We start from the raw sequence: 23,274 nt of genomic DNA, 5'->3' as shown, positions 1-23,274 counted from the left end.
TATTGTATTAACTCAATGAACATGAAGCCTGCAAAATATATATTATTTAGATATTTTATAATATTTATCTGCTGAATCAGGGGCGATAGCTGAGTTGCAAGAGGTCAAGAGATGTAAATACAAATTTCTAAATATATTTGCTCCACTTCTCTCTCCACTCATGTGCATGTTTAATCACAATAAGTTCAGAAAGACTTGTTTTGAACAGTTGGACAATCATGGCTGTATAAGCCTATAATTTTCTGATCTGCTGATTTCTTTATAGACTAGGACAAGGCAGAGACGATAATTGAGGAACAAAACCAGGAGACATCATCAATGGAGGACTGGAGCTGATCATCGAGTGGATCATCTAGAGAGCTCCTCTGATTTAGATCCAGAACCCAGTGGCTCAATGCAGGAAAACCATGAAAAAGTAAGCCCCAGTATTGCATTTTTATGGACCCAGTTTGTAATATACAGTATGGAACTTGTGTTGCATGGAGATTAATTTTTGCCAAAATGTTCAAACAATACTTTTTAAAATTGAAACAAAAATTGATCAATCAAAATATCAATACAAAATTGAAACAAAAAAAAATATGTGAAAGATAAAATTCAAAACTTGAGAACTTGTTAAGAGATGATTTTGTTGCAAACATCAAATGTAAATGCATCTCAAATTTTAAATGCAGCTAAGATGATGGAAGTGGGCAAAAGGTTTTCAGTTCAATGCCACGTTAACTCAATATGCATATACCAAAACCATCTGCTCAGGTGCAAGATGTTTTAATCACATAGATGTGCTAGTACACATGACAGCTTTGATCAGATGATGCAAAAACAAAGATAAGGTAATAATTATATGTTTGTTTTATTTTTTTCATTTAATTATCAACAGAGAGGAGAACCAATCAGTCAATCAAGACCAGCAACTCCTGAGATGAGCAACACAGAGGTCCTGCATCCACCATTTTCGGATGATGTTGGCAATCATAGTCGGCAATCGACAAGCAGGCATGGATCTGAAGACGACTGTTTAATGCCTGTGTCAAATCAAGATGCAGACCAGTTGTTAAGTGACGGGTCGGATTCCCCTCTTGCCCTTGCCATCCAAGCATCTCTTGAGGAGTAAACTTTGGACCCGTTTTTGGTGATGGTGGTGATAATCAAGACTCCACCCTTCCCTGGAATCCACATGACTTCAACAGTATGCAGGTATAGTGTAGAACTGAGTCATTTCACAGTGCTGCAAAAAAAATATTACTGCTATTATTGATTCTTTTAAAGAGTTTTCCCTATTCATTATTCTGTCTATAAAATGTACAAAAACAGTGACATATTGTCATCCCAAGTTCTCTCACTTTTTCATCCAAACATTCCAAAACCAAAAGATATTCCATGTATTGTGATATAAAACAGAAAAGCAGCAAATCTAGAACCACAACATAATTCATTTCTGCATGCTAATTGATATATTGATTGTCAAATCACAACTAATTACCTTTTTAAAAAATCTTGCAGCACTCTACACTGAATGACGGACCTGTATCATCAAGCAGTCTTCCAGCATCACCAGACCCACTTGAAAAAGAATTCCTTCTTGTAAAATTAAGACGAGTAAACATAGTTGATGATGTCAAGAACTCTTGATGATGTCATCTGCCAGATTTCTTTCAGAGAATGACCGTGCATCACTTGAAAAAGCATTACAGGTCACGTGACTATTTAGGCATGGCACGCTAGTCGCTCCCGCATGTGACAGACCTTTTAAGTTAGTATTTTACCTCTGAATATTTATATACAGCCCACGGAACCACGGAAAAGGTGTGTAACATATTGAAGTGTGAATGTCAGGTGCTAGAAATCGTAAAGAGACAAGACAAATTGCAAAGAAGCGTGATATTGGTTGGTGTGCTGCCAAACAAATCATGTCAGAGGAAGACACGCCGGCCTGGACCCTACACCTGATCGCGGAGGTCTCGAGTATCAAAGAATCATTCCAACAAAGGTTTGATGAGCTCAATGCATCGATCAGCAGTCTGAAAAAGGATACACGGGCCACTTTAAACAGAGTCACCAACGCGGAGAAGTGGATTGGAGCTTTGGAGGACCAGATGGCTGTGGACTGCAAAACTTTAAAAGACCTGACCAAAGACATGGACTCATTGAAAGCCAAATTAACCAGTTTTGAAGCTCACAGTAAGAGGAATAATGTTGTTTTGGTGGGCCTTGAAGAAGGGTTGGAAGCAGGTGATCCGAACAAGTTGATAAACGATAACCTGAGGTATATTTTGGATTTGAAAGATTCCGACATGACACCGGAGGTGGAGAGACATCATCGGAGTTTACGTCCCCGCCCGGGTCCATCCGAACCACCTCGCCCGTACCTTGTGCGAGGTGAGGTGGGGTGGAATGACAGGCAAAATATCCCGCTGCTATGAGAGCAGCGGGGAAGAAAAAGCGGTTGATCTGGAAAGGTAAACCACTTTCCGTATTCCAGGATTTACCTGTTGATATTAAGAGGCAGTGCGCAGAATACGTGGAAATCAAGAAGAAACTGCGAGGCACAGGACTACGATATGGACTGCTATACCCCGCGAGGCTGATAGTCTCCATAGAGGGGGATAAACATATTTATAATAATCCTGCGGACGCCATGAGGGATTTGAGGATTAGGCTTCCTTCAGTTTTTGGTTAAGGAGAATCGAATGAGGTTTGGTCGCACCGGCAATTGCCCAATAGTCTGAACAGCAGCTAAGCTAGGGGAGAGAGGGGTAATGTGAGATACCGGGTAATGTGAGACACCCCCTGTATCTAGGCAATGGTACACATTTGTGGTCATGTGACCATTATGTTTTCAAGCCCCTCCCATTTCCCCATGGTCATGAAGGAAAGGACCTCATGGTGCTGTGGTAAGCATGTTTTTTTCACAAAAATATATTTTTTGCAGTTAAAAGTAAAAAAAAATATGCGCTCAACTTAATCAACTGTTCTGCCAAAGCAAATAAATTTAGGAAGAAAAACTTATATCACACATGTTGATGAACTACCAACATATGAAACCATGTGATGATGCAAGCTGAAGATTAGCCTGAATTGCTAAGAGAGGTTGTTTTTCCGAAAATGGTGGGGGTGGGGTAAAGTGAGACAAATGCTGTGGGGTAAAGTGAGACAGTGTCTCACTTTACCCCACCATGAAGCACAAGTTAAGTTTAGTCCTGGACATATTCTAATGTAATATTACATTATGTATGTTTTATTTTTTAATGTCATTAACATTGTAGAGAAGTCATCATGCCAAGGAAATATATGAGGAAGACAGCCTGGGGTCAAACACCCCTCACAGAGATGAAGAGTGCAGCCGCTGAGGTCAAGGAGGGAAAAAAATCCTTAAGAGCTGTTGCAAGGGACAGAAACATTGATAAATCAAGCCTCCTGCGATTTATAAAGAAAGAGAAGAAAGGAGAAACAACAGCAGTGGCCTGGGGTGCAGTAGCCGAGGCTAAAAGAATTCTCACAGATGAGATGGAGGAGGAGCTTGCAAAACACTTAAAACAATTAGCGGAACAGTTCCACGGTCTTTCTCCATCTAAGTGCCGTCAACTAGCATTTGAATATGCAGTTAAAAACAATGTCCCTGTCCCTGCCAATTGGACAAAGGCACAATGTGCAGGTAGGCTAGGGTGTGCATCACATGATTCTGGTAGATTAACAAAGGCCAACTGATCTTGCCACAAAGCTAAATCTTATAATAATGAACTGTCTAGATGAAGCTTGGTTTGGCAGCTTTTTAGCGCGTCGCCATCTCTCTGTCCGAACTCCAGAGGCAACATCCCTGGGAAGGGCAACAGCCTTCAACAGAACAAAGCTAAAAACCAAAGAAAAGGGAAAAGTGAGAAAGAAAGCAACCAAAAAGAAGATCGTAGTAAGCAGCTCAGATGAGAGTGATGTCCCTGTCCCACCTGACAATGTGTCTGACCAAGAGGGCTCTGAGGATGAGAGAAGTGATCCAGGAAACAAAGATCTGTCCGTGGGTGACTTTGTCCTAGTTAACTTTGCAACCAAAACCAGGAGTGTTCGTTACATTGGCATAGTTGAGAATGTTGAGGATCACGAAATACTTGTGCAATTTCTCAGAAAAATCCAGGGAAACACGAAAGTGTGGGAGAGACCCAAATTTGCTATAAAGGAAAATGATGTGGCACATGTTCCTAAAAGTGATGTCGTGAGGAAGCTGCCTGAACCTAAAAGGCCTGGAGGAACCACAAGGAGAGAGCAACTCTTCATCTTTCCCTGTAACTTGCAGGGATGGAACGTCGTGTAGGCTAGGCCTGGTTATAGGCTGATGTTTTAACCCATGTGGGTCAAGTCCAGTGTTCGAGTCCCAGGCTGTTAATAGCTGGTTATGACTTTGCACATGTTCCTAAAAGTGATGCCTAAAAGGCCTGGAAGAACCACATGGAGTGAGCAACTCCTCATCTTTGCCATTTATGTAGAGTAGGCTAGGCCTGGTTATAGGCTGATGTTTCGACCCAGATGGGTCTGGTTAAGTGTTCGAGTCTCAGGCTGTTAATAGCTGGTTCTGACTGTGTTCTAATCTAACTGATTGTCATTGAAATGTTAATTAAAACATTTTGAATTATAATATGTTGTATTTTGATTTTTGTAACGATCAGAGCAAGGTGATGCACAAAGCAGAGGCACAGACAAACAATTTGCAAGTGGGCAAGTTAGTTTATTACCAGAGTCGAAACCAGAAGATCAGTCCACACAGGCAGAAGTATTAAAATCACTAAGCTAAACTTGTAGGCAAACTGAAACTGGGTCAAGGTCACAGAATACACAAAGAAATGCTGGATACATTCACTGAAACAGATGAGGCGATCTGGCAAAGAAGGGAGGGAGAGCACTGCTTAGGAACACGAGGGGTGGGGAGACAATGACAGAAACTCGACAGGAAGAGGGATATGACATAGACAGCTTATCAAAATAAAACAGGAGATAAACAAGAGACAAGACAGAACAGAACATACCACTAAACAAACCTAGTACGTCCTGACAATTTTGTTCAGAGTTACTTTGAAGTGTTTAGAAAAAATGTGTTTAATTTACCAATCCCCATTATTCTGTTACAAGTCCGACATTAGTTCTGGAACGTGTGGTTGTCAAGCGAGCTGTCAGGATTGTAAATGTTACAATATGTATTGTTATGGTAGTTTCAGAGTGGAAAAAGTAAGTGGATCACTTTACCCCCAGCTGGTTCACTTTTTTTTTTTCGGGTTCGTCTCAGTTTACCCCTGGGCTGGGGTAAAGTGAGACACAAGACCACTTTTTTAAAAACAATCATATTTTCACTTCCCTTCGTCCTGAATACGTTCTGACAATTTCCATTGCGAGGAAACATCCTGAATTAATGGGAAATGTGTAAATTTTACTGATATATCATTTCATCTCACTTAGAGGGGAGCAAATGTAAAAAGTGTCTCACTTTACCTCACTCTCCCCTACTTTCTTTTACACACTCATTTTTTGTGTGTATAAATTGATTATGGTGCGAGTTATTGGCAGGATCTTGTGCGTTCCATGGCATTCGAAGTTAAGTTAAACATTTAAAAGGTTTTTTAGATATGTTTATATGTTTACATTTTCTTGCTTCCCTCTTGTTTTGGACGCACAGATCCTGCATTAAGTTTAAACATATGGTCGGTTTATTGCGGACAGCTGTGCCTTTTAGTTTGCTCACGGACAGGGGATGGACATAGCTTCTATCTCTTTTTTGTTTAGTATGTATCTGCCTTTTGGTTTATTTTGTGTTTGTTGGTGTGTGTTTTGTGTACACTTTCCCTTCATGTTGGTGCAGAACATGGTTAGCTCCTGGTTATATTTTTATTTCTTAGCCTTCTCTTGCTTGCTCTTTCGTTATAGTGAAGTGATGTTTTTCATGTTAAAAATGTGATATGGCTACTATTAAACTGATTAGCTGGAATGTAAAAGGGATTTCAAATAAAACAAAAAAATATAAAATTATTACTCATCTGAAATCCCTTGAATGTGATTTGGCAATGTTACAAGAGACACATTTGAAGGATGTTGAATCTGTCAAGCTAAGACAAAGGTGGGTTGGCCAGGTCTTTTCAGCACCAGGTACTGGGGCCTCTAGGGGTGTCAGTATCCTAATTGCAAAACGAATATCTTTCAGACTGTTACAGAAAATTGTTGATAAAGATGGTAGATATATAATTATTTCAGGTCTGCTACAAAATGAAAAGTGTACCTTAGTCAATGTTTACGCTCCCAATATAGGTCAAGCTGAATTTATATCTAAGTTGAATGTGATTCTCTCAGAATTTGCGGGAGATCCAGTCTTTATAGGAGGAGATTTAAATTTAGTTAGTGATCCGGCAATGGACAGGTCTGGCCACCCGCTTATATCTGATGGTGCATCTTCAATAGCACTCAAAGAATTGCAGAAGTCCTTAGCGTTGACTGACATATGGCGTGTAGTAAATCCTCAGGCACGAGAGTATACATTTTATTCTCATGCTCATAATTCCTATTCTAGGATTGATTATTTACTTTTATCACAATCTATTGTGGAGAACGTGATTGATTGTAAAATTCATAATATTATTATTTCAGATCATGCCCCCATATCAGTCCTTCTCTCTTTATCAGTTAATAATCATAAAAGTAAGCAGTGGAGATTTAACAACTCTTTGCTTAAAGATGAGGTGTTTGTGTCTTTGATAGGAGAGAGAATAACAGAGTATATAAATGATAATTTAAGATCTGTGCCCTCAATACAGACAGTATGGGAGGCATTTAAAGTAACATGTAGAGGATGGATAATAAGCTACTCTACAGCCAAAAAGAAAAGAATGATGATGAAGAAAAACAGTCTAATTTCAGATCTTAAAACATGAGAAGCACAGCATATGTTAGATCCCAACAATTTAAGACTCAAAAATGAAATGTTGACTCTAAAGGCAGATCTGCAATCAATTATTCATGAAGAAACAGCCTTTGCACTGTTCAGACTTCGTAGTCAGTATTTTGAAGCAGGTGACAAAGCAGGTAAAATGCTATCATTAAGGTTAAAACAACTTGAAAATCATCAATCGATACCATTTATATGTGACAGTACTGGAACACCCATTTATGAGCAAACACAAATCAATAATGCCTTTAGAGAATTTTATTTTAAACTCTATCAATCTGAAAGTTCTAAGAATGAGAAGGATATGGAAGCCTTCTTTAAGGATGTACATTTACCAACATTAAAAGAGGAGGAGAGAGAACATTTGGAGGTACCTGTCTGCGAATCTGAGATAATTTGATGGGTATACTATAGAATTTTATAAATGCTTCCAACGTGATCTATCTCCACTTCTTACTTTATTATTTAATGACATAATAACTAATCAGTCTATGCCATTGACCATGCACCAAGCCACAATCTCTTTGTTACCTAAACCTGGTATGGACCATTCACAAATGAGTAACTTTGGCCCTTTAAGTTTGTTAAATAATGATTACAAGTTGTTTGCTAAGATTTTAGCAATGTGTATGGAGACAGTCATTTCTTCATTGATACATCTCGATCAAGTTGGGTTCATTAAAGGCCGACTGGTCTCCAACAATATGAGGAGACTCCTCCATGTAAAGGCAAAAGCAGGCTCACTTCAGCATCCAGCGATAGCTATTTCACTGGATGCTGAGAAAGCTTTTGACAGAATAGAGTGGCATTATTTGTTTTATGCTCTATCTAAGTTTGGTTTTGGGCCCCTTATTATTAACTGGGTGATGGCACTGTATAACAAACCAACTGCATCGATCAAAACTAATGGTATAATTTCTGAACCTTTCCATCTCTTGAGGTCTACTCTACAGGGCTGTCCAGCCTCACCATCCTTCTTTATCCTTGCCCTTGAACCTCTGGCTTGCGCCATACGAACTCAGAAGAGCATTAATGGTATTGACATTGGGGGATGTGATTTTAAAGCTAACCTGTTCGCAGATGATGTTTTATTAACATTATCCAAACCATCTCAGTCAATCCCACAAGTGATGAATTTGATTGATGCATTTGGGTGTTTTTCTGGTTACAAGGTGAATTTTAATAAGAGTGAGGCCATACCCCTAAACCATCTGACCTATCCTTCACATCTTGGCACTTCCCCTTTTCAGTGGAAATCACAAGGTATAAAATATCTTGGTATAAACATCCAAACCCCTATAGATAAGATTTTCGACTTAAATGGACCACACCTCCTAAAGTCAATTAGGGAAGACATATAGAGATGGACAGGTCTTCCCATTTCATTATGGGGTAGAGCAGAAGTGATTAAAATGAATATTTTACCAAGATTAACATTTCTAATTTCAGCTATACCACTTAAATTTCCCCCTTGGTGGTTTAAAGAAATTAATAAGATTCTTACTGGTTTCTTGTGGAGGGATAAGAAACCCAGAATAAGTCACAAAAGATTGATGAGACCAAGAAGTTCTGGTGGTTTAGCAATACCAGATGTGTATTCATATTATTTGGCTTATAATGTAAGATTTCCTCTGTCATGGGCTTATACATGCAAGAGTGACATTGGTAGTTGGAAATGGATCGAAGAGAAGATTATGTCTGAATATGACAAGTCTGTCTCTTTATCAGCGTTATGGTATCATCCTAAAATCACCCGGAAAATGGACAATCTTTTAATACGATTTTCCTGTGAGGTAGTAAAACTTTTACAAAATCGTTTAGCCTTTGATGGGGGATTTTTGTCATCATGTCCCATATGGAACAACCCCCTCCTACTGGCCAGTGGTAGAAGGATGGAGATATGGTACCTTTTAACGAGTTAAAAAAGTTGTACAGTTTAAGAGATGCTGAATTTTTGTCATATCTACAGTTAAGATCAATTTTAAAGTCACACATGTCCAAGAATAAGCACATGGGGCTTAATAGAGAACTTGATAATAAATTGAGATGGTTTGCCTTAGGTAGGAGGGTAGTTTCAGCAATGTATGGGTTGTTGTGCCTCACCTATTCAGACAGCCTAGCTTCCATCAAACATCAGTGGGAGAGGGATCTGGGTGTATCCCTGACCTCTGCCCAATGGGAGTCTGCTTTAAGAAACACAACTATGATATCTAAATGTGTTCGATATAAAATTTTGCAAATGAAAGTGGTGCATAGGGCATACATTACACCATGTAGACTACAAAAAATTGATCCATCTCTTTCCCATTTATGTTGGCATGGCTGTGGTGAGGCAGGATCACTTATGCATATGCTGTGGCATTGTCCCCCAGTGAGATGTTTTTGGGACATGGTGATATTAAATTTGTCCACTATTCTAGATGTGAAAATACCTTTGTGTCCATCACCATTTTAGGCACAAAGATAGAAAGTGTACAATCAAAGCTTACACACCGTATTATTGCTCTAGCCTTTATGTCAGTTAAGCGTATCATTATGATGAATTGGAAATCACACAAACCAAATTGTTTCAGTATAGATAATTGGTTAAAATACTTTCTGGATTTGTTGTCAATGGAATGGGCAGCTTTAACTCTATTTGAATATGACCATGGTGATGATGGACCCTGGATTTATATAAGATGTTATCTAGGGAAAATGGTTCATGATTGAGCTTTATGGTATTTATTCTGGACCTGAACCCATATGCACAACTCTGGAGACAAGGCTCGATCCGAACAATTTATTAAAGACAAAGTAACAACAGAAATTCACTCTGTCCAGGAAAATCACAAAAAGCACAAAATAAGGAATCTCTCACTATGAGGAAAAACAAGAACAAAAAACACCCATATGAGGAAAGTGACTCAGGCTATGGCAAAAGCTGGACAAAGTATCAAAATAACTCAAGGCAAAAAGCGAATGCTAGACAAAGTATCAAAGTAATACAAAACCTGAAAAGACATGAAGCATGGCATGGGACTGGCGTGGTTCTCCGACTCAACAAGACAAGATGAACTGGCGCAGGACAAAGGGAGACAAGGACTATATATACACGCACATACAAGGTAATGGGAAACAGGTGGAGATAATAGGGGCGGGGCAGACAATCAGAGACACACGAGGGAAAGGCAAGTTACGTGAAACAAGAGGAGAGAGGGATGTCAAAATAAAAGCTACAAGACAACATAGACACAAGACAAAAACTAAACATAACTTAACATAATTTCCTGGTCATGACAGAAGTAACTTTTAATAGATTGTGTGGTTTAAGTCGTAGGCCTGTAGCACACACATGTGGAGCAGTTCTTGAGTTATCATGCACCTACAACTCATACCCTGAGTTTCGTCAAGAGTTTGACAATGTCCTGTCTGGCGGTTGCTTTACAATGGATATTGTGTAGTGAATGTAATGGATTTCACACATGTTCCTTTTCTACTGACATTTTTATGGCATTTGTCTGAAACAAACTGTTTCTACAGATTTGCATTTAAAAAACTTTATTGTTCATTAATGTATTACAACTAAGAAAAAATTAAAACAAGGAGAGGAGATAAAAACAAGGAGAGGAGATAAAATCAGATGCATAATCTGATGACACTGCTTTATTACACTTAAAACTGAAAAAACAGCTTTGACATTTTTTTGCTTTGGTCTTGTTATTTTATTATTGTTAATCATTTTGCTGTAGTATTTGTGAGCACGCTGAGTTTTACATTTTGTTTAAGTCCAGAAGACAGTTTAAGTTTAATCATTTTGATATGTCAGAAAAGTCTGCTCTCATAGGTGAACATTCCTTTTCACTTTCATGTTATTATTTGCATGTTTTATGCAATTGTTATTAAGAAAGAAGTTCAGCATTCAACAAAATAATAGCTGTTCGATGCACATACAGTACCATTTCAAATGGCTTCCCATGGCTGTTTTTGTTGGAGCCTCATATGGTAAACATACAGACAGTAACTGTCAAGAGCACAACATTGTTGAATAAACATGTAATTCTTTCATGTCCTGCCATGTTGTTTTTCTTTATTGTGATTTTTTTTGTTTCCTGTTCATGACTGATGTAAAGGCAAAGTAAAACATCTATGACAATACTCCTATATGCTGTATAACAAATCTAATTCCAGCACAAATTACTGAGAAGAGGTAATATTCTGTCATTTGAAAAATCCCAGGTAATCCCAGACTGATTCAATGAAGCCTGTGCTTCATTACCTGAGGAGACAGAAGATACTGAGACAACCTAAATCCACACAAGAACTGCTAAAAGTTATCCATGACAGGCAAAACCTATCTGCCAAGTACCTTGAAAAACTGTGTGTACAATATCACTGCAAATGTTCTTAATGTCTGTAACAGTCAGTGTGCACATAGTGATAGATCAATCCTTTTTCCGAGGAGAAATAATCCAAAATTCAAAATAAAGCTTCTACATAGTTCCTGGAAAAACTTTCCAACCGAATACAAACCATTGGCGGAATAAAGCATGGCGGACTGCAGACGAATTGTCTGATCACGTGTTCAGTTTAGATGGATACAAATGTAGTTCCATCTCAAATTAGAGAGCGGATCATATTTCATTCCTCAAATGCAGGTACAAATCTAATGCTTGATAAGCATCAGCTGGAAGATGCAGCTGTGACTCCACCATCAGAATGTTGCAGATGTTGTAGATGTCTGTGTCACATGGCACTGCTGGTCGAAATGTGCAGTTACTCTGACACAACTGACCACCAACTCTCTATTTGCTGATTTGCTGTGCTTGCCCCTTCAATGTAGCTGTCAATGCCGGAGCCGTTGTGAATATTGCGACGGAGAAAACACTGAAAGTCTGTGACTCTCTGCGCCCTGGTCGCCTCTGACAATCCTTGGACAACCACCTAATCTCTGGACTGCCTCCAAGTAGTAGCTTCCGATGATTTTTGGGTCACTGCTGGTGGTAAATACATTCATCCAGATAATTTTCCAGGAAAAGCCGTCAATGCAGCCATTGATACAGATACCAAATGGCTTCACTTTGTCATAAGAGTCCAAGTGCCAAATATAATTGAGCCCTTTTGCAAAATAGCTTCGGCAATGGAGCTATCTCCTTCTTCTGAGTTCAACACCCCTCGGGTCAAGTTCTTTTAGAATTAAGCATACCTCTTCTTTCTTGACGTGTAATCAGTTATCCTTGCATTTTGTGTACATCCACCTATACCCACAGAGTTGGCCAGATGTTTGTAACTGTCCATGAATGAAATTTACTACGCGAAGTGATGTATCCCTTGCGCCAAAACAGACTACAAGACTTCAAAATTCATTTTAAATGTCTTTTAGACACAACATGACTGTGACGACTTGCAAGTAAGTAAGTAAAGCAGCAATGTCCTTATAATGAAGTCCCAAGTTAAAATATAGCCGAACTAACTCCTGTACTGCCATTTTCACACAGAAACATAAACCGAAATACAGTGGATGGTCTCCCAGACATCATGCACGTGTGCAATACTTTCTAGTGCATACGAGATACTTTATAGTGCGAACAAGATACTTTCTGGTGAGCACGAGATACTTTCTGGTGCTCACGAGATACTTTCTGGTGCGCACCAGAAAGTATTTCATCCTCACTAGGAAACACTGGAGCCAAAACCTAAAAGACAATAGAACAAAAGACCTAGAACCTAAAATTGAATAAACTAAAAGGACCTAAAAGCCAAAAGACAATGGGCTAGGGTAAAACATGTCTGAATTAAGAGAGTATAAGAAATCAATTGAAAGCCAAACTAAAAAGGTGAGTCTTGAGCCTCCTTTTAAAAACACCAATGGTCTCTGCGGTCCTGATGCATTCTGGCAGGCTGTTCCAAAGCTTTGGACCATAATGGCTGAATGCTGCCTCCCCGTGGGCCCTTGGAACAATCAAAAGGCCGGTGCCAGAGGACCTCAGGATCCACGAGGGCTGATATGATAAAAACAGGTGAGATAAATAAGATGGCCCAAGACCGTTAAGACACTTAAAAATGAATAAAAGCACCTTAAAGTCGATCCTGAAACACACGGGGAGCCAATGCAGTGATTCTAAAACCGGTGTAATGTGCTCCCACCCTCTGGTCCTCATCAGCACACTAGGTTCTGGAGTAATTATAGATTAAGTTATAGATAGTCTTTTTGGGAAGACCAGAGAGCAGGGCATTACAATAATCTAGATGGCAGGAGATAAAAGCATGCATCAGTACCTCCGTGCTGACCTGAGAGAGAAACGGGCGGACTCTGGCTATATTTTTAAGATGGTGAAAACCTATCTTTGTTACATTTTTAATGTGAGGAATAAAACTGAGCTCAGAGTCAAAAATGACATCCAGATTCTTAACAGATTGTGATGGTGTAAAACCTTTGGTTTTGGTAAAAGTGTCTCTCTCTTGCCTTCAGGACCAATAACTAAAACCTCTGTTTTATCCTGGTTGAGCTGTAGGAAGTTCTCTGTCATCCATGGCTTAATGTCTAAAATACAGTTGGAAAGGGTATCAGTAGGCCCCATGTCATCAGGAGACATGGCAATGTAAAGCTGTGTATCATCAGCGTAGCTGTGGAAGCTGATGCCGTGTCTCCTGATGACATCCCCAAGGGGAAGCATGTGAAGATTAGTACTGGACCTAAAATTGACCCTTGGGGCACCCCACACTACATTTCACGGGTTCCGGAGGAACTTGTATCCAAATACAAATCTGTGAGGGGTAAAACCAATTAAAAACAGTACCAGAAAGGCCCACCAGGTTTCTTAGTCTGTTTAATAAAATGTGGTGATCTACTGTATCAAAGGCAGCACTTAGATCCAGTAGCACCAGGACTGTGAGTTTCTGTGAGTCCGCATTACACCTGATATCATTTAAAATCTTTAAAAGGGCTGTCTCGGTACTGTGGTTCACTCTAAAACCACACTGATATTTCTCTAAAATGTTGTTAGTATTTAAAAAATAATTTAGTTGGTTAAAAACCAGCTTTTCTAAATTCTTACTTAAAAAGGGTAAGTTGGATACAGGTCTGTAGTTATTAAGAATGCTGGGGTCTAAATTGCTCTTCTTCAGAAGGGGCCTCACCACTGCCATTTTGAAGGCGGCAGGGAAGACACCCGTCTGAAGAGAGCAATTCACTATATTTGAAATCTGTTCCTCGAAGAATCCATAAAATGTCTTTACAAGTGATGTGGGAATTGGATCTAAAAGGCAGGTTGTTGGATTTACCTGGGAGAAAACTTGACCAAGTGTCCTTGCAAACTCTCCAGCGTTTCCTCGGGTAAAATAGACTGTCCAGGTGTGTTAAAAGTTACGTTCTGATGTGATAAAAGACTGGATCTGATGTCGTCGATTTTACTTCTGAAGTGGTCTGAAAGTCCTCGCAGAGGGCGTCCGTTGGTAATTTTGGGTTGTTTTTTTTTATCTGAGATGAGGTTTGAGAAATGGGATATTCTTGCCTGTTTGACTGTTTTATTGTACAATTTGAGTTGTTCACGGAATATTCCACAGTGAACTGTGAGTTTGTTTTTCCTCCACCTTCTCTCCGCAATCCTGCATAGTCATTTTGATTTTTTTAATTTCATCTTTACTTCTCCACGGGGGTATAGGTTTTGTTTTTACCATTTTTGTTAAAAGTGGAGCCACAGAGTCTAAAGTTACTCGCAGTTTCCTGTTAAAATTGTCAACAATAAAATCGCAGGGTGCAGGCAAGACTTCTGCAGGAGTGCTCTGTAAAATCTCGATAAAATTTGCAGCCACTTCAGAAGTTAGGTGGCGTTTCCTCACTGTTCTCACCAGGGCGCCCTGATGGTTAAAACTGGCGATGTTAAAATACACACAATAATGGTCGTACACAGCCAGGTCAAAAACAGAGGGCACCCCAGTGGAGAGGCCACAGGTTATGACCAGGTCCAGGGTGTGTCCTCTGTTGTGAGTTGGCTGTGTGACGTGCTGATTAAAATCTATGCAATTTAAAAGGTTTAAGAATTCTCTGGACATTGAGTGTTATCCGCGTGCAGGTTAAAATCGCCAGTTATTAAAATTCTGTTATAAAAGGTGTGTATGATTGATAAAAGCTCTGAAAATTCACTGATAAAAGCAGTGGAATGGTGGGGTGGTCTATAAACAGTGATGCACAGAACAGGAAGACTGCTAAAAACAAAGGCGTGATGCTCAAAAGATGAGTAACTGTTAAAATAGACTTCCTTTGACAGTAAAATATTATTAAAAATGGATGCAGTCCCGCCTCCTCTCTTGCCCCCCCGATGGAGAATAAAAAGTTAAAATTTGGTGGGCAAGCCTCAGTGAGAACAACTGGTGCCTCTGTGCCAAGCCATGTTTCTGTTAAAAGTAACCCATCTAACTTGTTGTCTAAAATCAGGTCATATATGATAAAAGATTTGTTTAAAAGAGAGCGCACGTTCAGCACAGCCAGGGATGTTCGTGCTGAACGTGCGCTCATGACCACAGGGAGATAAAATGTTCAGGTGTATGAGATTATCTCTGTTAAAAGCACTCCGCCTGTGAGTCCGGGGAAAACGTCTGCCTGTAATGGTTTGTATAGTAAAGATGTCCAGTTTAGGTGGTAGTGACAACTGTGGACTGTAGGGGGGGCTAGTGAGTGTGATAGTACTGTGAACAGCTGGTGTGGATGGAGAAGGAGAATCTGGGAAGGGGGTGTGACAGGTAAACCGTGGGTGCTTTTCATTACGTTGAATTGTGCCTCCTCGTCTCCTCTCTCCTTCATCGACCTGGAAGTCGTTTCCCCCAGTCGCCATGATGAAGGATCTTCCAATTGCTTAAATGCACCTGAAGGAGACGAGGAGCGAGGAGAGAGGAGGCTTCTGAAGGAGATCAGAGTGAGGATACACTGGTGTAGCCTACGCAGAAGTCTTTTATTATTTAAGGGGTGTGTTGAATGTGTCACATGCTTGAATCATGGCGGGAGCAGGTAAACGTCATCAGTAATTGACGTCGCTTCAGACTGACGCTGTGGAGCGAGGATTTTTCATTTCGGAGTTTCGTCTCGTCCGTCCTCACCCGGAAACAACTTCCGGGTCGCTGAAGGAGAAAGGAGACGAGGAGGCACAATTCAACGTAATGAAAAGCACCCTCAGTCTCGTATACGGAGTATACTGGACGGCGTGGTGAATATTAGCCGTTAGCATTCGGCTGCCAAGCCTGTTGGGGTGAACTCTGTCGGCCCTATAAAAGGAGGGACGGTTCCAAAACAGGTTAAAATTGTCAATAAAACAAACGTTAAAAGCTCTGCAGGCAGACTGTAGCCAAGTGTTTAAGTAGAATAGCTTGCTGAAATGCCATGCTCCGTGATGGGATAGTATAGGGAGAGGACCGCTAATAAAAACAGACTTACCACAGTTGTTTAAAAAGCTAAAAAGGTTGTTAAAATCCCTTTTGATCAGCTCAGACAGCTTCTGAGCGGTGTCAACGCAGCCCATGTGTACTAAGACACGGCTTATGGAGGTTTGTAGTGACCGCAGCAGATCGGGAAGTTTCACCAGGATAACTGACACTGTGGTTCCTGGACAGCAGAGAGTGGCTGCTTTGATAAAAGGGATTTCCCTGGATTATTGAATCGCCCACTACTAAAGTGGTTGGAGGGAAGAGGGGACGAAGTGGTGGAGGTTGTGAGGTCCCGTGGCTGGATGATCCGTGGTCAGCGCTGTGCGTCCGGACAGACAGATGCGGTGTGGGGGATGTTTTTTCGAACCTGGGGAAGGGATTCCCCGCTGGCCCCGGACGAGGAAGACCACCGGAGCGCCGGAGCACGGCCTCCTTTAGGATCCGACGTCGGGCAGAAAAGGTCGTGGACCGGGATCGACCGTTGAGAAGAGCCCCGTGGAGCCGGGGTGAAGTTCTGCTGTGCTCGGTGGGGTGTGGGGTAAGTTGTTCACCTAGGTGCATTCACCTGAACAGGTGGAAACGGTGGAGATTCGCTGAAATCATTTAAAATCCTGGCAGGTGAGGAAGAAGGCCCCAGGTTCCCAGCCAGTGGTGGAAATTCATGTGAGTTAAGGATGTCGAAGCGATTTTGAAGCTTGATGTCACTGGTTGTGGGAGTATGAAGTGACAGCCTCCCCCTCCTTTTGCGATCGCTGACAACCACCCAGGTGTCCCGGTGTAAAGGGGTAGAGCTGACTGGGACCTTGGGTTTAGCCCCGAGGGGTCCTCAGGAAAGGCGGATGGAGCGGGGCCGAGTATCGAGGCAGCAGTAGTAGCTGCCAGAGCAGAAGCAGCAGTGGGTGGACTGGAACCTGCGGCCGGGGCCATCGTAGCGCGCTGTGTGGGGTCAGTAGCCGGAGGAAGATAAGCAGCAGCCAAGTAGGGAGCCGTGGCCTCAAGCTCTTTACTGGAGGCAGAGACTTGTGCAGGGCCGAAGAGGATAGTGTCCAGGTGTCTCTCAGCTTCCTGGATTTTGTACAGAGTCGAAATCCTCTGCTCCAGCTCAGCGATTTTCTTGCCGAAGGCGAAACAGCTTTGACAGCTGGATGGCGAGGTAAGTGGAGCCATGGCTAACTGAGCTGTGCTCTGCTAGTTTAGTTTGCTTGAGATCGAGGCGTCTGATTACTAAAATTGTTTCTCAGATTAGGAGGAGTAGTTAAAAAGAAACAAGATCTAAAAAGTATGCCATAAAAATGTTGCTTAAAATTTTTGAAAGATGTTTGGTGGAGAGACACACCAACACATGCATAAACCTCATTTCAATGATAAGCATTTAGTCACGATGCACAATGACAGAACTACGGAAGACGTGAAGAGTATTAGGGCCACTGAAAAAAAAAAACAATAATACAGAGGTTAAAAAAATTAAATCAGAAAAAGTCAGAATTCTGAGGAAAAGAGTCAGAATTTCTCAGATGTCTGACTTTTTTCTCGGAACTCAGAAGAGGGGGTGTAGTACTGCAGGCTCACAAAGCAAAAACTATTATTATTATTATTATTATTATTATTATTATTATTATTATTATTATTATTATTATTATTATTATTATTATTATTATAGGGCAGCATGGTGGCGCAGCAGGTAGCGCGCGTGCCTCACAGCAAGAAGGTCACCAGTTCGGTCCCCGGGTTGGGCAGGGCCTTTCTGCGTGGAGTTTGCATGTTCTTCCCGTGCATGTGTGGGCTCTCTCCGGGCAGTAGGTATGAGTGTGAGTGTGAATGGTTGTCTGTCTTTATATGTTGCCCTGCAATCGACTGCCGACTGGCTCAGGGTGTAGCCCGCCTCTCACCCGCTGACAGCTGGGATAGGTTCCAGCCCCCCGCAACCCCAAAAAGGGATAGTCGGTATAGAAAATGGATAGATGGACTATTACCATAATTTCAGTACTTGTCTCTCCGTAAAAAGAGCTGGCCACCGCTCCTCCAGTTTTCACTGGAGGTCCAGCCTCTACAATCTCTCTTCTCCGCAATGGGAAGGTCTGGTCCATCTTTGAAGCGATGACAGCTCCACTGGGGTTCTGTTTTTTCATTTCTTCAACCAGGAATTTTCTGTTAGCCTCTAGGCTATCCTCACTCCACCCGTGTTGACAAAGCTGCTCTCTGAGCACTTGTTCTGAGAAAGACAAATAATGTTGTAGTTAAAAGGAAGTTCCACTGATATGGTGGTTTGTAAATTACTGACATATTCCATAATATGTGCATGCTTCACACAGGTATGTGTTTTTAATAATAAAGTACAATTTCAGGCAAATTCAACTTGGGGCTATAGTTTCCTAATAATTTTGGTCAAAAAGGATTATCTGGATTTGTTTTTCATTGCTCCTATTACGCAGTAGTTATCTCTGTCCTCACATTGGCACAGCAGCTTAGAATGGGAGTGGATGGAAAAACATGAAAATGTGAAATGTAACATTTTAATTTCATTAGACCTTAAAGGTGGTCATGTAATTAATCAATCTTTATTTATATAGCACATTTCTACACATGCTAGAAATACACTGCAACAAAACAAACAAAACAAAACAAAACAAAAAGCAGTCACCTTGCTTAAAATTCAGGCTATAAAGATGTCTTAAGATTTCTTTTAAATATGAGAGGTGGAGGTCATGATTTAAAATAACTTTTGACAGAGGTGTACAAGGATGGGCGTTGTGGCGCTGTAGGGGGGAGGTGTCAGCATAATGAGCCGGTGCAGTGGAATTTTCGACCATTTCGGTCTGCGCTGGCGGCGTAAAAGTGCGCTGAAAGCTCGCCACTTCAGACCTGGTCAACTCTGTGCGCCAGCGGCGCAAGTGGATTTTCGTAAACCGGCGGAGTCTGCGCTCATGTCAACTTACAGTCAGGTTTCCACAGTGTCTGGCATTTCACTGTAATCATTAGCAACAGCTGCAATTCAATGCAACTATCTGAGTCAGCACATACAGTCAGACCTAAATTAAATATTTTGATCAGTATCTCATCTGACCACATCGAAAGCGCGTTCGGCACGCGTAATGGTCATACAACCTGACCGAATGTACACAGATGAAACAGGGATGTCTGGTGATCTGTGACTTAAATTGCCTGGAGACAAACATGTATGCCACTTTCCCCGTGTCTGCACATGACTCGTTCATCAGGGCGAATTATAGCATCGCTACAGTCTTTCAGGGAGACACCCCTCTGGATGGATGGCTGCTAGGTGATAACGGCTATCCAGAGCATATATACTGCATCCATCTCAGAGCACAGAGACAGACACATGGGAAAAAACGTAAGTGATGATCGTTGTCTGCTGTTACCCACGTCATTTCATTCCAAGTACAAATGTAATCATAGTAATGCTTAACGTTATCTACAAAGATGGAGTACATCATTGCTTTGAGGAGGATGAGGAGGAGGAGGAAGATTTACCATCTAAGGACCTCATATTTAGACATCAGAATCAGAATCAGAAATCTTTTATTTATCCCTGAGGGGAAATTGTTTTTGTTGCAGTGCTCCTTACAAGAATAGAATTAGAATTAAAATTAGAAAAGAAAGAAAAGAGAGAAAACTACAGCAAATATAAAAACAAAATATTTAAATTGAGAATATATATAAATAAAATATACCACAAAATATAGAACAGAATATAAAACAATATATATACTGAGAAAAAATAAACCATATATACAAACGGGTCTGCAAAGTAATACAAACGCATGTCATGAGACATGAGTGATGTCAGTCTCCTCCTGGGAGAAGTTTGGGCGTTCCTGTGGGGTCTCAGTCATCCTCAACTTGCCATGCGTCTGGCCAGTGGTGTTCTTAAAGGTGAGGCGAGGAGCTGCTGTGATTGGTGAAAATTTGACTCGGCTGTGTCAAACCCACTCCACGCCTTCTCCCCTCCCTCTTTCCGAGTTGCGCCGCTGGGTGGGACTGAGATGAAAAGGAGGAGGAGATGCGCCGGTGGCGACGCAGAGCACGAAAATACCAAAGTCTGCGCCACGCCCCATTGGCACAGCGGACCTGACTTTGCGTCGCGGCTGTGCCGCGCCTGCGCCGCACCGGTGGCGGAGTCAAAAATAGAGCCCTAAGTATTTTGCGTTTTTCACCATGCAAGTGATTGTTACTTCATAAATACAAGTCATAAGTGCATACTGTTGATAACCTACAGCTATTGGATTTTACAGTGTGACGTTGTCAACACATATTGATGTAATCCAGAACGGAGGAGGCATATGAGTTCAAGAACAGGGCAGTTATCATTAGTCACTGTCCTCCCAGTCACCATGCCTCCATTCTCCCAGCAGGCTTAACACTACTCATATGAATACTCTTTCGAAGTAGACTTAAAAAAGGTCAACATATCCATGGCATTTCTCTGTCATTCTTCCTTTGTATTAAATTGCCTGCCTGTAACATATCAGAATGTATTTGAATTGAAAAGAGAGGGTCGGGGGGATAGTGATAAGATTAAGAGCTTGGTCTGTACCAGCTCTATATGGAAAGTGTCCTGAGACAACTTCTGTTGTGATTTGGCGCTATACAAATAAAATTGAATTGAATTGAAAATTAAGCCTGGATTCAGCAATCTCTTAAAAAATAAAAGCTATTGCCCAGCAAACAAAAATCATTACATTTTTTCGGTTGCTGTGCACTGCCACACCATTTTTTAAGTGTGACTGTACTTAGCAGTATAGGGATGTTCTTCTGTAATAGGGCTATCCAGCTGAATCTATCCCTACTGCAAAAGAAGAGGCAGCCAGGGAAGGAATGGAGCAAGACATTAAGCTGAGGAGGGTGCATCCCACTAGCAACGGGACTGAGCCTTGAGCAATGTATCAGTCCAGGTGATGTTGACCAAAGGAGGAAGCAGCATGAATTACTGATGTTGGCATTGAAGTTGAAAACATAATCACAGTTATTGAGGGCAAGTTTAAGGTAATCATTGCATTCAGTCAAAAACATCCACATCAAAATACAGTTTCTACAACACTTTTGGTGACATTAGAAACCATTTTCAATTTCATTAAGTTTGTAAACAGTGCTCCATTGTGATGCAGTCTGATGAGAAAATTGCAAAATATAAAAATTGTGGGGACAAACACAGCTTGAAGAAATACAGAGAGTGGGTAGCTTTTTTATTGCACTGCCCCTGGAAGCCCAGCTCAGAAACGTAATACGCAATGACAAAATTTGTGCACATAGTATTGCACTTGCACCTCCAAAGACTTCTGTCAAAGAATGTGTTAACTTTCAACCGTTTGTCTTTAAATGATCAGTTGGACATGAAAAATACAAAACTCAAGTTTTTCCTTTGGTACTAGTCAGTGAATCCCTTGCCAAACCAGTCATGGTAGAAAAGGGACAAGAGCAGACAAGATTTTATCTTTTCAAAACAAAATATGACTTTCAAACCATGAAGTTTGCTGAAAGTGCACTGGAGATGTCCACACCTGTAATGGGCATTAAGGGCCCTCAGTGCTGTCTCTGTTGCCAGGCGTTAATATCATACATGGCTGTGTCATGGGCTATGAGCATTGTGTCCTACTTGGTGGTGTTGTTTGAAAGCTGCTACACAAAAAATGCTAGAACATGAGGACTACTGGCACTTCACACTCTTGTGCACACTCTTAAGACAGACCGTGTCTGCATTTCATTACTATGATAGAGTAGACGTTGATGGCGAAATAGTGCATGCAGAGTTACACCAAAGAGGCAACGAGAAAACTGAGGCTGATAGCTTACATGAGTCAAGGTAGTTTTTAATTTTAAAAGTAGTGTGTTAATTGCTCTTAAATGGTCATTAAAATAATTAATAATTTCAAGGTCCTAAGCTACTATCCTTTTCTAGAGCATTCAACCACATCTACCAGTCTTGATTAGTAGATGAGGCATGGAGATGGCTTACTGTTACCATGTGGGCTTAATAACTGAAGTTGATCTTTCAGGTGGTCTATGTATCAGTCTGTTCTCTTTTTCTCTGCAGGGGTTTGTCTGTCCAAGTGGGAGTCGAGCTACAACACCAGCGCCATCAACCACAACACTGATGGATCCACTGACTACGGCATCTTCCAGATCAACAGCCACTGGTGGTGTGACGACGGCCTCACTCCTTCATCAAATGCATGCAACATCAAGTGCAGTGGTCAGTGATGAACCACCACGCACAAGCAAGACTTTATCTACACAGGAGCATTTTCCTCCTATTTCCTTACTTCCTATGTTGTTGTGCAAGTTCTATTCACACATCCCATTATGTCCTGCTCTACCACCAATAAATCAATACTAGCACTTTCTAGTATTAACAGTGAATCAAACGACTCTGTATTATGTAAATGTGTCTCTGATAGTATGCTTAAATCTCCTCATTCTCAATGTTGTTTTCAACAACAACAAAAAAAACCTGCTCCCACCAAACAGCAGGCATACAAAGTTAGTGATTAGATGGGAACATAGTGTGTTTAGCAGCTATAAAGCCAGATAGGTACCAGGTGATATGATCAGAACTGAGCCTTTGAGAGGGTTGTTTTTGTTTTTTTATTTTACTTATAATGTTGTACATGCCATTCCATTAATGTCAATTAATGTAAACTAACATTCAAATCCAGATTTTCTTTCTTTTTCACAGAGCTTCTGATAGATGATGTCACAGTGGCAATCAGTTGTGCCAAACGTGTCGTTAGGGATCCCAGCGGCATTGGAGCATGGTAAGATTGTATTGCCTACACAAACCTTCACATGTGAAGAAATGACTGAGATCATGCTATCTGTTGGTGAAGATTTTATTTTTAAAGCACTTAGAAGTCCTACTATCTGGTTTCAGGGTGGCCTGGCGTCGTCACTGCCAGAACCGTGACCTGCGCTCCTATGTGTCAGGATGCGGTGTTTAA

General features: G+C 41.0%; 1 protein-coding gene across 1 annotated transcript in view; it reads left to right on the top strand.

The window, feature by feature from the left end:
- LOC139349220 (lysozyme C-like) overlaps positions 1-23,274 on the top strand; it is a 41,306-nt gene extending 18,032 nt beyond the window's left edge. Inside the window, exons 2-4 of the mRNA XM_070989816.1 lie at positions 22,371-22,529; positions 23,013-23,091; positions 23,208-23,274. Of these exons, the coding sequence (XP_070845917.1) occupies positions 22,371-22,529; positions 23,013-23,091; positions 23,208-23,274 (305 nt within the window). The remainder of the gene's footprint in view (positions 1-22,370; positions 22,530-23,012; positions 23,092-23,207) is intronic.

This window comes from Chaetodon trifascialis, chromosome 20, assembly GCF_039877785.1.
Source record: "Chaetodon trifascialis isolate fChaTrf1 chromosome 20, fChaTrf1.hap1, whole genome shotgun sequence".
NCBI classification, from domain to species: Eukaryota; Metazoa; Chordata; class Actinopteri; order Chaetodontiformes; family Chaetodontidae; genus Chaetodon; species Chaetodon trifascialis.
Note: the sequence above shows the minus strand (reverse complement) of the source record. Positions and strands in the feature narration are given on the sequence as shown.